This window comes from Equus asinus, chromosome 6, assembly GCF_041296235.1.
Source record: "Equus asinus isolate D_3611 breed Donkey chromosome 6, EquAss-T2T_v2, whole genome shotgun sequence".
In the NCBI taxonomy this organism is placed as follows: domain Eukaryota; kingdom Metazoa; phylum Chordata; class Mammalia; order Perissodactyla; family Equidae; genus Equus; species Equus asinus.
Genome location: NC_091795.1, coordinates 81,673,230 through 81,687,865, shown reverse-complemented (window position 1 = coordinate 81,687,865; position 14,636 = coordinate 81,673,230). Strand labels below are relative to the sequence as shown.

Below are 14,636 nucleotides of genomic sequence, written 5' to 3'. Positions count from 1 at the left end.
TCTTCAGATTCAAACTGAGACTAGACTATCAGCTCTCCTGGGTCTGCAGCTTGCTGACTCATCCTACAGATCTTGAGACTTGTCAGCCTCCATAATAGCGACAGCCAATTCCTTATAATGAATCTCTTTACACATAAACATATATATTTACACATATGCTTATAAATATAAATACTAAACATGTTTATCAATCAATCAATCAATCAATCTCCATCCTACTGGTTCTTTCTCTCTGGAGAACCCTAATACAAGTGGATTCTTTTCTAGAGCCTGCAGAGAGGGTATGGCCCTGCTGACATCCTGATTTCAAACTTGCGGTGTCCAGAACTGGGAGAGAATAAATTTATTTTAAGCCACCACATTTGTGGTAATTTCTTATGGCAGCCCTAGGAAACTTACACACTGGTCTTCCCTGAACTCTCCTTCAACAACCTTTCCCCCATTCTACATGGGCCACCAGTTGCACAGTCACATATTAGAACATTTTATTGCCATCTAAAATCTCAATTTCAAGCAACCGACACTCATACCAACTTCTGTCTTTCCCGCTCGCTCCTTCCAGGGCCCTGACTCCAACAGTACTTGAACACCAATGGGACCTCCACTCCATGGAACCCACCACCTTCACACAGTCCCTTACCTCCCTCACGGCCTCATTTCTCTCTTTAACCAACCTACACTCCATGGTCCAGCATTACATTCATTTCTTTGCATACTCTCCAACCCCGCTTGCCAACTCTCTTCCTTCTCTTCTGTCAAAATCCCAAATCTATCCACTCTGCTCCTCTACCTGCACACTCGGGGTAGGGAGTAAAATACACAACTATGCTGACTGGTCTGACTTTGAATTCACAATCATCAACCTCAGGTTATTAATTCCAATCTCAGTCTAAATGTCACTTCTCCAAAAAGGCTTTCCCTGACCAGTTTTTTAAAAATAACAGTTTTATTGAGATATAATCCACATATCATAAAATTCGCCCTTTTAAAGATTTTATTTTTCCTTTTTCTCCCAAAAGCCACCCCGGTACATAGTTGTATATTTTTAGTCATGGGTCTTTCTAGTTGTGGCATGTGGGATGCTGCCTCAGCATGGCTCGATGAGCGGTGCCATGTCCGTGCCCAGGATCCGAAATGGTGAAACCCTGGGCCACTGAAGTGGAGTGCGAACTTAACTACTCGGCCATGGGGCCGGCCCCTCACCCTTTTAAAGTTACAATTCAGTGATTTTCAGTATAGTCAAAGAGTTGTACAACAACTATAACTAATATCTCATTTCAGAACATTTTCTTTACCCCACAAAGAAGTCCAATACTCACTAGCAGTCACTGCCCATTCCCCCCCTCCTCAGCCCCTAACAACAACTAATCTACTTTCTGTTTCTGTGTATCTGCATCTTCTGGACACTTCATATAAATGTAATTACACAATATCTGATATTTCATATCTGGCTTCTTTCACTTAGCATATTTTCAAAGTTCATCCCTGTTTTAACATGCATGTATGAGTACTTCGCTTCTTTTTATTGCTTAGTAATATTCCATTATATTGAGATACATTTTATCTGTTCATCAGTTGATAGACATATGGGTTATTTCTATTTTTTAGCTATTTTGAATAATGTTGCTATGAACACTCAGATACAAGTTTTTGTGTGGACATGTATTTTCAATTCTCAAAGGAGAATTCTCAATTCTTACCTAGGAATGATATTGCTGGATCACATGGTAACTCTGCTTAACATTTGGAGGAACTGCTAAACTATTTTTCCAAAGCGGCTGCACCATTTTACATTCCTGCCAGGAGTGTACTAGGTTTCCTATTTCTTCTTACTCTCATCAACAGCTGCTATTGTCAGCCTTTTTTAATTTAGCAAATGTAGCGGGTGTGAAGTACCATCTACTGTGGTTCTGATTAGACATTTCCCTAATGACTAACTACGTTGAGCATTTTTTCACATGCTTATTGGCCATTTGTATATCCCCTTTGGCGAAACGTTTATTCAGATCCTCTGCTCATTTTCCTCCCAAAGTTAATTTTTTCTTCTTATTGTGATAAAAAACAATGACATTTACCATCGTAACCATTTTTAAGCGTACAATTCAGTAGCGTTAAGTATATTCACACTGTTGTGAAAGAGATCTCTCCAACTTCATTGCAAACCTGAAACTCTATACTGATTAAACAATAACTCTTTTTTTCTCCTCACCCCAGCTCCTGGTAACCACCATTCTACTTCCCCTTTGCCCCTGTTTAAATTGGGTTATTTGGTGTTTTTCTTGTTGTCACTGAGTTATAAGAGGTCTTCATAATTCTGGATACAAGTCCCTTATCAAATACATGATTTGCAAGATTATCCCCTTTTCAGTGAGTTTTCTTTTCACTTTCTTGATGGTATCCTTTGAAGCACCAAAGTTTTAATTTTGATGAAGTCCAGTTTATCTATTTTTCTTCTGTTGCTTGTGCTTTTGGTAACCTATCTCAGAAGGTGTTGTATACCCCAAGGTCATGAAGATTTACCCCTGTTTTGTTCTGAGTTTCCTAACTTTAGCTCTTACATTTAGGTCTATGACCATTTTGAGTTAATTTTTTCTATGGTATAAGGTAAGGGTCTGATTTCACCCTTACGCATGTGCATATTCAGTTGTTCCAGCCCCATATTTTGAAAAGACTATTCTTTCCCTACTGGTCTTATCACCCGTATTGAAAATCCATCAAAAATAAATGTAAGGGTTTATTTTTGGTCTCTCAATTCTACCCCATTAATCCATATGTCTATCTTCATGTAGCTACTACGCTGTCTTGATTACTGTTGCTGTGAGGTAAGTTTTGAAATCGGGAAGTATGAGTCCTCCAAACATGTTCTTTTTCAAGATTGTTTTGGCTATTTTGGGTCCCTTGTATTTCCATACAGATTTTAGGATCAGCTTATAGGGTTATACAAAAAAAGCAGCTGAGATTTTCAAAGGAATTGCAATGAATCTGTAGATAAAATTGGGGAGTATTGCCATCTTAACGATATTACGTCTTCCAATCCACAAATGTGTATTTCTACTTACTTAGGTCTTCTTTAATTTCTCTCAATGATGTTTTGTAGTTTTCAGTGTACAAGTGTTATACCTCTTTGGTTAAATTTATTCCTGTTTTGTTCTTTTGGATGCTACTGTAAATGAAATTGTTTTCTCACTTATATTTTCGTATTGTCCATTGAGAGTGTATAAAAATACAACTAATTTTTGTATATTGATCTTCTATCCTGCAACCTAGCTGAAGTTATTACCTCTAATAGTTTTTGCGTGTGTGTATTCTTTAGGGTTTTCTATATTCAAGAGCATGTGGTCTTCGAATAGAGAGTTATACTTTTTCATTTCCACATGGACACATTTTATTTCTTTTTCTTGCCTTGCCCTGGCTAGGACCTCTAGTACAATGTTAAATAAAAGTGGTGAAAGAAGAGATCTTTGTCTTGTTCCTGATCTTACAGAGAAAGCTTTTAATCTTTCATCATTAAGTATAATGATAGCTATAGATTTTTCATAGATGTTGAAGAAGTTTATCAAATTGAGGAAGTTCTCTTCTATTCCTAGTTTGTTGCATGACTTTTACGATGAAAAGATGTTGGATTTTGTCAAATTCCTTTTTCACATTTATTGAGATGGTCATTTTTTTTGTCCCTTATTCTAATAATATGTATTATATTGATTGGTTTTTGCACGTTGAACCAACCTTGCATTCCTGGGAAAATATACACTTAGTCATATACTCGATGTATAATCCTTTTCATGTGTTGTTGAATTTGGTTTCCTAATATTTTATTGAGAATTTTTGAGTCTATATTCCTAAGGGATATTGGTCTGTAGTGTTCTTTTCTTTTGATATCCTTGTTTTGTTTTGTTTTGGTATCAGGGTAACACTGGCCTAACAGAATGAGTTGGGAAGTGTTCCATCCTCTTCTATTTTGGCAAATGTGTGAAGATTAGTATTAATTCTTTAAACGTTCAGTAGAAATTTCAGTAGGTCTGGCCTTTTGTGGGAAGATTTTTTATTGCTAACTTAATCTCTTTACTTGTAGGTCTCCTCAGATGTTGTATTTCCTCTTGAGTCAGTTTCAGCAGTTTGTTAACCCCCATATCTTAAGCAGCTACGTAGTCAAATTTTTATCATATCATGACATATTACTTTTCCATACAGAATTTATCATTTTATACCTTGTTTATTTATTGTGGGACTTTTGTTTTAAACATGCTTTAATTCATCTGTTCCCTTTAGAATGTAAGCTCCATGAAGGCACAGACTTTGTCCTAGCCTGTTCTGGGCAACCCTAGCACCCAGAACAGCACCTGCTATGTAGAAAGTATCTAATAAGAATTTGTTGAATAAACACATAAACAAGTGAATGAATCTGGTGGCAGGAAGTTAAGGGAATTCTTGTTTCATGGCTTTTGTTTTCTCTATGTGGTAAAAAAAAGAGGTAATCTGCCAAAAGAGAGGGGAGAGTGGGGGTAGACTGTTTTAAAAAAAAATGAAGATTTATTCCTACATGACTTTGACCATTGCAAAGAAGGAAAAGCAAGGTGATCAGAGCATGTAACAGGACTGCAATGCTCAGAGTCAATGTGAAGTTGGTGATGGTGAATTTATGGTAATATTAATCTGCCCTATTACATGGAGTTCTCCAGAAGTACTTAGAGAAAGCAGATAGATTAGTTCATCCATGAATTTAGTTGACAGAGATATGGATAAAAAAGGCCGCAGGACAATGGAGTTTACGGCACAGGAATGAAGGGCCGTATCTAAAATGGTAAAGACAGAAGTAAAAAGAAGAGAGGACTGATGGATGCGGAGAGCAGACAGGTCAATGGATGAGACACTGGAAAGAGGTTAAAGGATGATCTTAGTGAGAGTAGTTGAACAAGTCAGCTGGAATGACAATGGGATATCAACAGAGAATGGGGTGTCTAAATCAGTGATTGTGAAGTAGAGCAGTTAGAGGTGGTGAGAAGGTCCAGGGTATAACCGAGGGAGCAGAAGTCTGAGGTTCAGAGGAGGAGGAGACCATCAGAGTCAAGGAAGCCAGGAAACTGTGTGGCAGGATCTTAAAAGGTTTGACTATATAAATACTGAAATCACCCATGAGGTGACCACACAACTGGTGCCAATCCATCCAGGAGTAAAGGCGTAGACCAGAAAGTCAGGAGATAATTGAAGATGAAGGGAGGTGAGACCAAAATGGCATGAGCCTCAAAGCAGTATCTTGCTTTTTTTTTTTTTTCAATCTAAAAGATTCATGCTTTAAGGGTCTGTAAGTGTCAGGGTGGAAAGCAAGGAGAAAAATAACCAGGGTGACCAGTATATACATAATTTTAAGTTGCCCCTCAATAAACCTCATCCTTGTATAATCCTTTCCCCTTGGATTTTACATGGAACCTATGCATATGATAAGCTATCATTCCTTTCGTTATGTTATATGGCAAAAGGGAGATTATCCTGAATGGGACTGGTCTAATCAGGTGAGCTCTTTAAAAGCAGCATTTTTTTCTGGCTGGTTGCAGAAGAGGAAGTCAGAGGAATGCACTCCAGCTGGCCTGGAAGAAAGCAAACGTCTATGCTGTAAACTGTCTATGGGGGCCACATGGCAGGAACTGCAGGTGGCCTCTGGGAGCTGAGAATCATCCCTGGCTGGCAGCTAGCAGGAAAACGGGGACCTCAATACCACAGCTGTAATGAAACGAATTCTGCCAACAACCAGTGAGCTGGCGAAAGGACTCCTAATCCCCAGATGATAACTACAGCCTCAGCTGTCACCTTGATTTTAGCCCGGTAAGACCTACAGCAGAGAGTCCAGCCATGCCATTGCCTGAACTTCTGAACTACAGAAACTGAGGTAACAAATTTCTGTTGTTTTAAACTCCTAAGTCTGTGATCATTTATTATGCAGTAAAAGAAAACTAAAACAGTGACCATAAACATTTTACTCAAGATAATCTCAGTGTATGCATGTTGTCCTTACATATTTAAGAGTATCTCCTTTCATACTTAAGTGAGTCTGATTTAGATGATAAATTATATGGTCACCCTAACAATAATTTCACCTCCCAATCCCTAAATACACATGGGGATATGGGAGAATAAACAGGTACCTCCTGAAAGAGCTACAGGAGCAGTGGAGCTCCTAGAGGATAACCAAATTTCATTGAAGACAAGAGGGTAAAAGAAATGTTTCGAGAAGTAGCTGAAAATGAGGGCAGCTTGCTCATTAAGGAGCAGCAGTTCTAAAGGGACTTGAAATGTGGAGGACAATGAGAAGACTGGGCACGGGCAACAAAGTTCAGATCATGATGGGAATGATGGTGCCACGCAAGACAGAGAGGCCACACAGATGCAACCACGACACTGACTGTTAAAAACAGAGTGAGAGCCATGACGGACCCGGTCTCAGCAGTTTCTTTGAGAAGCATGGGACACTGGGCTAAAGGACGAGATTTTCTTTACAATTTCTTCATGTGTTTGACTTACCTCCTGCTATAACTTGGTATAAGTGGGGATATTATCTTATGCCTTTAAGAAAATAACCCTCCTGCCTAGTTTTGCTGTGTGTACAAAGCAGTTCCTTACTCAGGACAAGTGACTATTAGAACTGGACAGAAGCACGGCCAAGAAGCATGCCTTTCTCTCACTGAACACATTATCTTTCAGAACTCTAGGGATGTGAGGAGAGGGATGCTAGTCACACGAGAATTAAATACTGCTTCTGACAAAGGTAAGTCGACAACCTTAATTGTTCTAGGTCTATAACAAGATAATTTGCTCTGATTCCTTAAAGTGAATGGTTTAATATCACTAATACCCAAACAACTACACTAGACATACACAAGTTGCCCATTGACATTCATTAAAAAAGCAGCAGTGATATTAAGAGAGATTGTTAAACAAATCCAATACTTCCTCTTTTATAGGAGATTTTGAAGAGCAGGATAAGTGAAACTTTGTTCAGAGGTGAAGTCTGCCATCTGCTGGGAGGAAAGGTGAAATTTTCATAGCATCAACAGTTGTGTAACTACCTCCACTGGGGCACTCTACTAACACACTGTATCTGCGGTACGAGTGTATTTTGTGTAAACAAACACACACACTTCCTGCCATGGAGTAATGGGAACTAGCCAAAGTTCTCTCAGTAAAGTCAAGACCATGGTAAGCAGAGATCTGAGCCTAAGGCACTGGGGGTCGGGAACGGGAGCAAGCTTGTTTATTCCCAGCCTCCTTGCATACCAAGAAGGGGTTATGAGTTACGTGTATTTTACCATAATTAATAGGAAGGAAGGAAAATAGAGGGAGGCAGGGACAGAGGGAGGGAGGGAAGGAGGAAGACTAAGAGGAAGGAAGGGGAGGAGGGAGGGACGTGGGATTAATTGGGTCACCTTCTCTGTAGGACCCCACCAGGTCGCTCTCTGCCTCTCACTCACTCCTCTCCCAATCAGACTGGCTGGGTTTAGAGAAGGAATGAACATGCCCAGCTCAGCCTCTTCCCCTCCCTTGTTCCTGGGATCTGCAAATTCCACAGAGCACATTCCCTCCTGCTCCCAGAGCCATAAGCTTCCGGGCTCCACTCCCTGCTGGAAAGGCCTGCACTGGGTGGGAGCATATTCAATTCAGAGGCTACTAGCAAGTCCACTGGTTCCTCATAATCAAAACCACTTTCTCAAACAGACTGCCATCTGCCTAAGTCCTGGCTGCAACTGCAAGTGGGGAAGAGTGAAGTGGGATGGACTGGGTCTCCTAAATTCTCAATAAGAACTACTATTAGAAGAAACTGTTACAAACAGATATCCATTGACAGAGTTGTCTATACTCGCTGTCTCCATCTCTCTCCCTTTCCCTTTTGAACCCATTTTAGTCAGGTTTTCACCGCCACCACAGAATCCCCACATCGTTAGACAAAGGGTCAGTTTTCAGTCTTCTCTCTTCACCATCAGCATCACTGGACACAGCTGATCACTTCCTCCTCCTCAAAACACTCTCTTCACTTATCTTCCAAACACCACACTCTCTGGGTTTTTACCCCGCCTCCCTGGTTGCAGGTTCTTCCTCTTCTCCCAGATCTCTCAGTGTTGGAAAATTCTAGGGGTCAGCTCTTCTCTTTTTTCCTTCTTCTCTTGTCTGTTTTCACTCCCTTGCTTAGTGGTATCATCCAGTCTCAGGGCTTGAAATATCAACTATATGCCAATGACTCCCAAATTGATATTTCCATCTCAGACTTCTGTCTTGAAGTCTAGACTCATCCACAATGGCCCATTCAGCAACTCCATATGGACATCTAATAAGCAACTTAAATTCAACATCTCCAAAACTGAACCCTTGATCCTAACATCTAAACATGCTCCATCCACAGGCTTCCTCATCTCAGCTGATGACAATCCTATCCTTCTAGTTGCTTAGGACAAAATCTTAAGAGTTTCCCTTGACTCCTTTCCTCTCACAAGCCACATCCGACCCATTAGGCCAATTTATAAGATATTTCCTAACTCGACCCAAACCACCTCTACTGCTAAAACCCTCCCATATCTTGTGTTAATTATTGCAATCATCTCTCCTAAATGATCTCTCTGCTTCTACCTTTTCCTTCCAGTTAACTCTTCACGTGGCATCCAGACTGACCATTTCCAAATATGAATCAAATCATGCTATTCTTGTACTCAAAACCCTGTAACGACTCCTCATTTCACTCAGAGTAAAAGCCAAAGTCCTTACAAGGGCAAAGAAGGCCCTTGTTAACTCTTTGATCTCCCCTCCTCCTCCAATTCTCCCCCTGCTCATTCCACTCTGGCCACGCTGGTTTCTTTGCAGTTCCCTGAATTCACAGGCGTGCTCCTGCCTTAGGGCCTTAACACGAAACACTCCTGCTCTTCTCCAGACATCTGCTGGCAGACATCTAAGACTTTGCTCAACTATCACTTTCTCAATAAGGCCTATATGACTCTCCCCACCTCTACTCCCAATTCCTCTTTCTGATTTCTTGCTCACGTGGGAGTCCAATGTAAACTGACAGGGAGGCTCTAATCCATCCATTCAGGTACCCAGCCTATGTTCATCTAAGAGCTTCTCGCTTTGCTAGTTTCTTTGGAGACATTTCCCTTTAGCCAGTGTATACTGGGAGCGGGATGAGTAAAGACAGACAGGATGGAGAAGGCACACCTCCTTTAAAATGCCTTGACCCAGTAGCAACACAGATCAATTCCAAACAAATTCATTAGTGAAAACTAGTCATATGGCCCTATCTGGCTGCAAGGAAGAGAGGCTCTACAGTCCAGTTATAGGTCCAGGAAGAAAAGGAAAACTTGGATATTGGTGAATACTTTTAATCGCTAAATGTCTTTTTGCTCCCTTTTCCTACACATAAAACACACTCAAGCCTCTTCCACCCCCGAAAAGAAAACTTGAAGTCCCATTCAGTCAACGCATCTAACTACAAGTCCAGGATCTCTGAGTACGGCACCAATCTTCATCAAAACCATGTGTAGTTCCTTACAATGTTGCCTGTGAACTATAAAGGTAAATTATCTGCACCCTCCCTCCCCAGTCCCAATATACAATGGGGAAACAAGAGCAGGAGGTTCTTCCTTATCCAGTACTCTCCTTGGCCACATAGACTCTGGCATGCCTCCCTTGGGGGCCACACACAACCTTCACAACCCACCTCCTGCCAGAACAAGTTCTGAGTCTTTAAAAAATGGTTTTACAGCTCAAATAGTCAAGGGCTTATTCAGTCCAGGCTCATGGTTCCCTTGCCAACATAATTCCCCCTAAAACTTAGTAGGCTTTTGTTCTGCTTGTTTCCAGTCAGTTCTGTGTGCCAGTAACCACACATCAAGTTCTTTCCTAGACATAACTCTCAAGCCTGATTTATGTCTTTGCCTCCACGCCTCTTGCTTTCAACTAACAGAAGCCACCTGGAGGCCATATGAAACAATAGGTCAGTGGTTTCCAACTCTGGCTGCACAATAGAATCACTTGGGGGAACTTTTAAAAACTGTCAGTGTGCAGGTTTCATATACCCTGGGTCCATTAAATCAGAAGCTATGTAGGTGGGACCAAGGTGATTCTGACGAGCAGCAAGAACAAGAACCTGTACCCTTAATCTGATCTTTGCCACAGGACTGAGTCACTTTTTTTCAACTAGAAAGTTTACTAGGCGTTTGTTGCTCAAAGTCTTTCTCATCTCTTACCTCTTGCTCTCTGGGGTCTAGAAGCAGCCTGTTTTTCCTTTCACTGTCTCAAGTCTCAGAACTTTCTCTATTCCCTTTCATTTTTTTCTTGAAAATTAGCCAGTTCTTTCCTAAGCTCATCTCTTTCTTGTAATATCTTACCAATAACAGTCAACACACACTCACACTCTGATCTTTTCCAACATTTGACCTAGAGCTCAGCTAGCATGAGGTGTGCCTTCTGAGTTACCACGGATAACAAATTTACCATATCAGTCACCACCGCAGTCTCTTTTCTACCCCCTAAAATGTAAGCTCCCCAAAAGCAGGAATCTTTGTCTGGCTTGTTCATAGATGTATCCCACATCCTGCTACAATGCCGGGCACACAGTAGGTGCTCAAAAAACCTTTTGAATGAATAATGAATGGCCAGAAAGAATCACAGATATGGTACTATACGACTTTTTTTCCCCTACAATAAAGGCAAATAAATGGATTGATGACTAAAACAATAGAGAATTATACTGCATAGTTACTTAGAGAAAACATTAAACAGAAACCTTGGGAAAAATCAAAAGAAACTTCCAAGCACCAACACTACACATATCAAATCTACAATGCAAATTCATACACAAGCTGGTTAAATGCACACTAAATTCATCTTCTGGGAACACAGAGAACCAGTCCTCAAAATATTAGTACAAACACAGTGGAAAATCTTCAAAAAAATTACTGTTGAACTAATTACACATCTTTACGTTAAGTGGAAACTTCTTTACACGTTACCAGCCTCAAAATTCACCCACATCGTCCTCAGAGACCACAGGCGTTGCACATATAGAGTCCCAATTCTGAAAACAAGTTACACAGACACACACATACTGCTAAACAACTTTACCAGTATGCATCTACCATACACAATGCATACACCCATCAACATTCAAACTGATACATTTATGATACCAGCTACAAAATTATGCATGCTGAAAATACTTGATTTTTCTTGAATTAAGTCACTATAACAAAAGTGAAGGAATTCAGAGAACAGAAAAAAATAACAAAGCTGAAATAAAAATAACAACAAATGGGGATAAGACCGACTTCACAAGAATGTTGTGAGGATCAAATAGAAACACAAGAATTCACTTGTGATCTGTGTATTTTCTTTTATGTTGTTATAACTCAATGAAAAAATTCAATAGAGTACATGAAAAACTGCTTTGCAAATCATAAAGCAATATTCAGTCACTTACATTTAAATAAGTGTAAAATTCCCATTTCTAAAAGAGTTCTAAATTAGCCAAATGAGCAAGTTCAAACTAAAGTGAACAACAACTTCCTCATTCTCCTAGCCCCAACATCTAGAGGGAGAAGTTTCAGCAGAAACACACCAGTGAATCCGATCATTATGAAAGGTAACAGAGGAAAGAGCTATCTCAGTGTAAAGAATCAGACTCTAAGCAAAAACTCTAGGTTTTATTTTTTTCCTTTGTTGAAAAAATTTTAAATAACGACTCCTCAACGAAAAAATATTGGAATTTAAACACAAGACCCAAGACAAGATATTCAGTTTAACAAAATTTTACAGCTAATGGTAACTGAAAATCTAACTAATAAAAAAAATTATCTCTAACGTTGTCAGAGATGTAGGAAGTAAAGTGTACACTGGGGCTGAAGTTTGTTCCTTTTTTTTAAAATTAAACCCTGATATGAACTCATTTTCTTTTTTCTTTTTTTTTTTTGAGGAAGATTAGCCCTAAGCTAACTACTGCCAATCCTCCTCTTTCTGCTGAGGAAGACTGGCCCTGAGCTAACATCCATGCCCATCTTCCTCTACTTTATATGCGGGACGCCGACCACAGCATGGCTGTTGCCAAGTGGTGCCATGTCTGCACCTGGGATCCAAACCATCAAACCCTGGGCCACCGAGAAGCAGAATATGCGAACTTAACCGCTGCACCACTAGGCCGGCCTCTATTTTTTTTTTCTTGATCGGGAAGGCTAAAGGAGGAAAAATTTTAAAACCTGGTTATTGAAGCTTTCTAATACTCAAAGTACAGTAGAATAACCAGGCTTGAGAACCGACATCCTGACTTTACACTTCTCACTCTCTCTATATTTCTACTCTTTAGCAAACCAACCAAGAAACAAACAAAAACTAGAGGAAAAGGTTTTAAAACAAAGGCTATGGCAACTTCTTGGAAATAAAAGCATGATATTTTAAAAACTCTGGAAATAAATTGAGAGAAGGAAAAAAAAATCATGCTAAGCATATTACATGATTTATAAACACCACAGAAAAATCAGATATTGACCTCCACCCAAATACTGTTATTCAAAAGACTAATTTTGAAGGTAAGGACACCAAAGTGGCAATTCCTCCAACTCCAGAGAGGCAAAAATTTAACTCCTTTATTTCACGCAGCTTTCTGTGCAACATTTAAACCTACAAACACGAAGAAAATCTGGTTGAAAAAAGAACTCTAAATCTTACTTAAAAAGCTCAGAGAATAAGCATTTGGGGGAATATCCCTTTTTACAATTTTAAGATAAGAACTTTTCTCTTTGGAAAGTGAACATTGTAACATTCCATTGTACGGAATAAAGGGACCATCTCAAATGTAATAATATCTTCATCTCCCAGAACTTTAAAAATTCTGCTTTTAAAATCAGTGTATTTGCAAACTCCGTCATAAATGTCAGTATTAAGATTATATTACTCCACATCCTTATTTGACAGGCATCTATCAGGAAACTGGCCCAAGTGCTGCTTAGTGATGAAATAGACAAACAGGTGGGGACAGACCAAAACACAAAGCAGTTACCCAAGAGGAATGCTCCTTCATCTGGTGTTGGTTGCTGTGAGGGCCACTGGCATGGCCACGCCAAAAGCAATTCTGGCAGAGCTGGTAGTTGTGGCACTGCTGGCATCGGTACCGGAAACCCATCATACTCTCACACCGGCAATAGGAGCACTCCACGGGATGGAAGACTTGGGCAGGCAGAACAAGCAGGGGAGGGAGGAGGGCAAGGGAGGACGGGGGATGAGAGGGAGAAAGAAGTCATTTCATTTGGAGAATAAAGTCAACACAGTGGAAAACCAAATCTAATATACATGCTAAGGTGAAAACAAAATTAGAACTGACGAATCTAAATTGTCTCCGATTTAGTTAATCTAACCAGCCATTTACTAGACTAAAAGGAAAAGACTTAAGAAAAGATGTTTCAACTTAGAATGCTACAATTCCAATTCACCTTAGAAAACAACTAACCTTTTTCTTTAAAATGAAACTTGTCTCAAAATTTAGATAAACGTAACTAAGAAGGAGAGGAGCCTTTACCCCAAAATTTCTTTTGCAAATCTATTGTTTTTATGTATTATTGGTTGTATACATACTTGTTTCCTTCACTAACACAAAATCCATGAAGCCAGGAACTGGCATTTTACACAGTACCTTGGACTGAAGGCCTTCAAATGTTTGCAGAATTATACACTACCACATACCTGGGGACAAACGATAACTGGTAAAAAGTAAGGCTAGATACACTAAGACAGCAGTTTTAGGTAAGAGCTCTAAGTAACAGCAGAAAATAAAGTCCTCTAGAACAACAAAGGGACAGTAATCTGGAAACAGGGAAACCCAGGGGCCGGCCGCTCTCTTCTCCTCCTCATACAGCGTCTAACCTCGTGAAACACTGCCAGGCTGCAGTCAGGACTCAGATTACTGGGGTTCTCCCGCAGCCTGAAAGTCCAGTTCACCGCGTGGGAGGTGGGCAACGCATGACGGTATAGTATAGATTGTTATTTATACTTTTAAATGTTGGTAGCGTAATTGTTTCCTCTGGCAATTCAATTCTGAACACAAGAAACGGAAGTCAATAGGAAAAGGGGACATAGTATTCAAATCCTTTTGAACATCTCCTTCTAGCACTAATGTACACAAATCCAATCTTATCTCAATTATAAGGATTTTTAGTCCTACTTCCAAAAATGTACACTAACTAGGGATGATATTAACTATATTATCAAAATTCAAAAAAAAATTTGAGCCCTAGGTGAGGAAAACAATATAAAAGACCACTAATCACTAAAAGAAAAGTAAAATCAGGAATGAGAACTCCAAAGGACATACTTCCTCTAAGAAATTCAAGCCTTTTGTCAACAAAATATTTCTAAGGAATGATGAAAGTGCTAATAAGAGTCTGTGCTCCAAATTAAAACTATACAATCGAGTAGAGTTCCGCCAGAGACCAGACTTCCAAATCAATCTGGAGCTAACACCAATGAAGTCAACATCTGTGCAGCCAACGTTTATAATTCCTTTTAATAATTTTGGGTTAATAATAAGTGATATATGTACGTTAATACTAAACTAGCAAATATATTGTGATAATTTTGGTTGAACATATACGTCTATGTGATTTTTCTTCCAT

At 39.6% G+C, this 14,636-nt stretch overlaps 1 protein-coding gene across 41 annotated transcripts in view; it reads right to left on the bottom strand.

The window, feature by feature from the left end:
* Window positions 1-14,636, bottom strand: part of DTNB (dystrobrevin beta) — a 234,455-nt gene that overhangs the window by 141,294 nt on the left and 78,525 nt on the right. For all 41 annotated transcript variants that reach the window (XM_070512459.1, XM_044772073.2, XM_070512491.1 and 38 more), the window contains one exon: window positions 13,028-13,194. In XM_070512459.1, coding sequence (XP_070368560.1) covers window positions 13,028-13,194 — 167 coding nt within the window. The remainder of the gene's footprint in view (window positions 1-13,027; window positions 13,195-14,636) is intronic.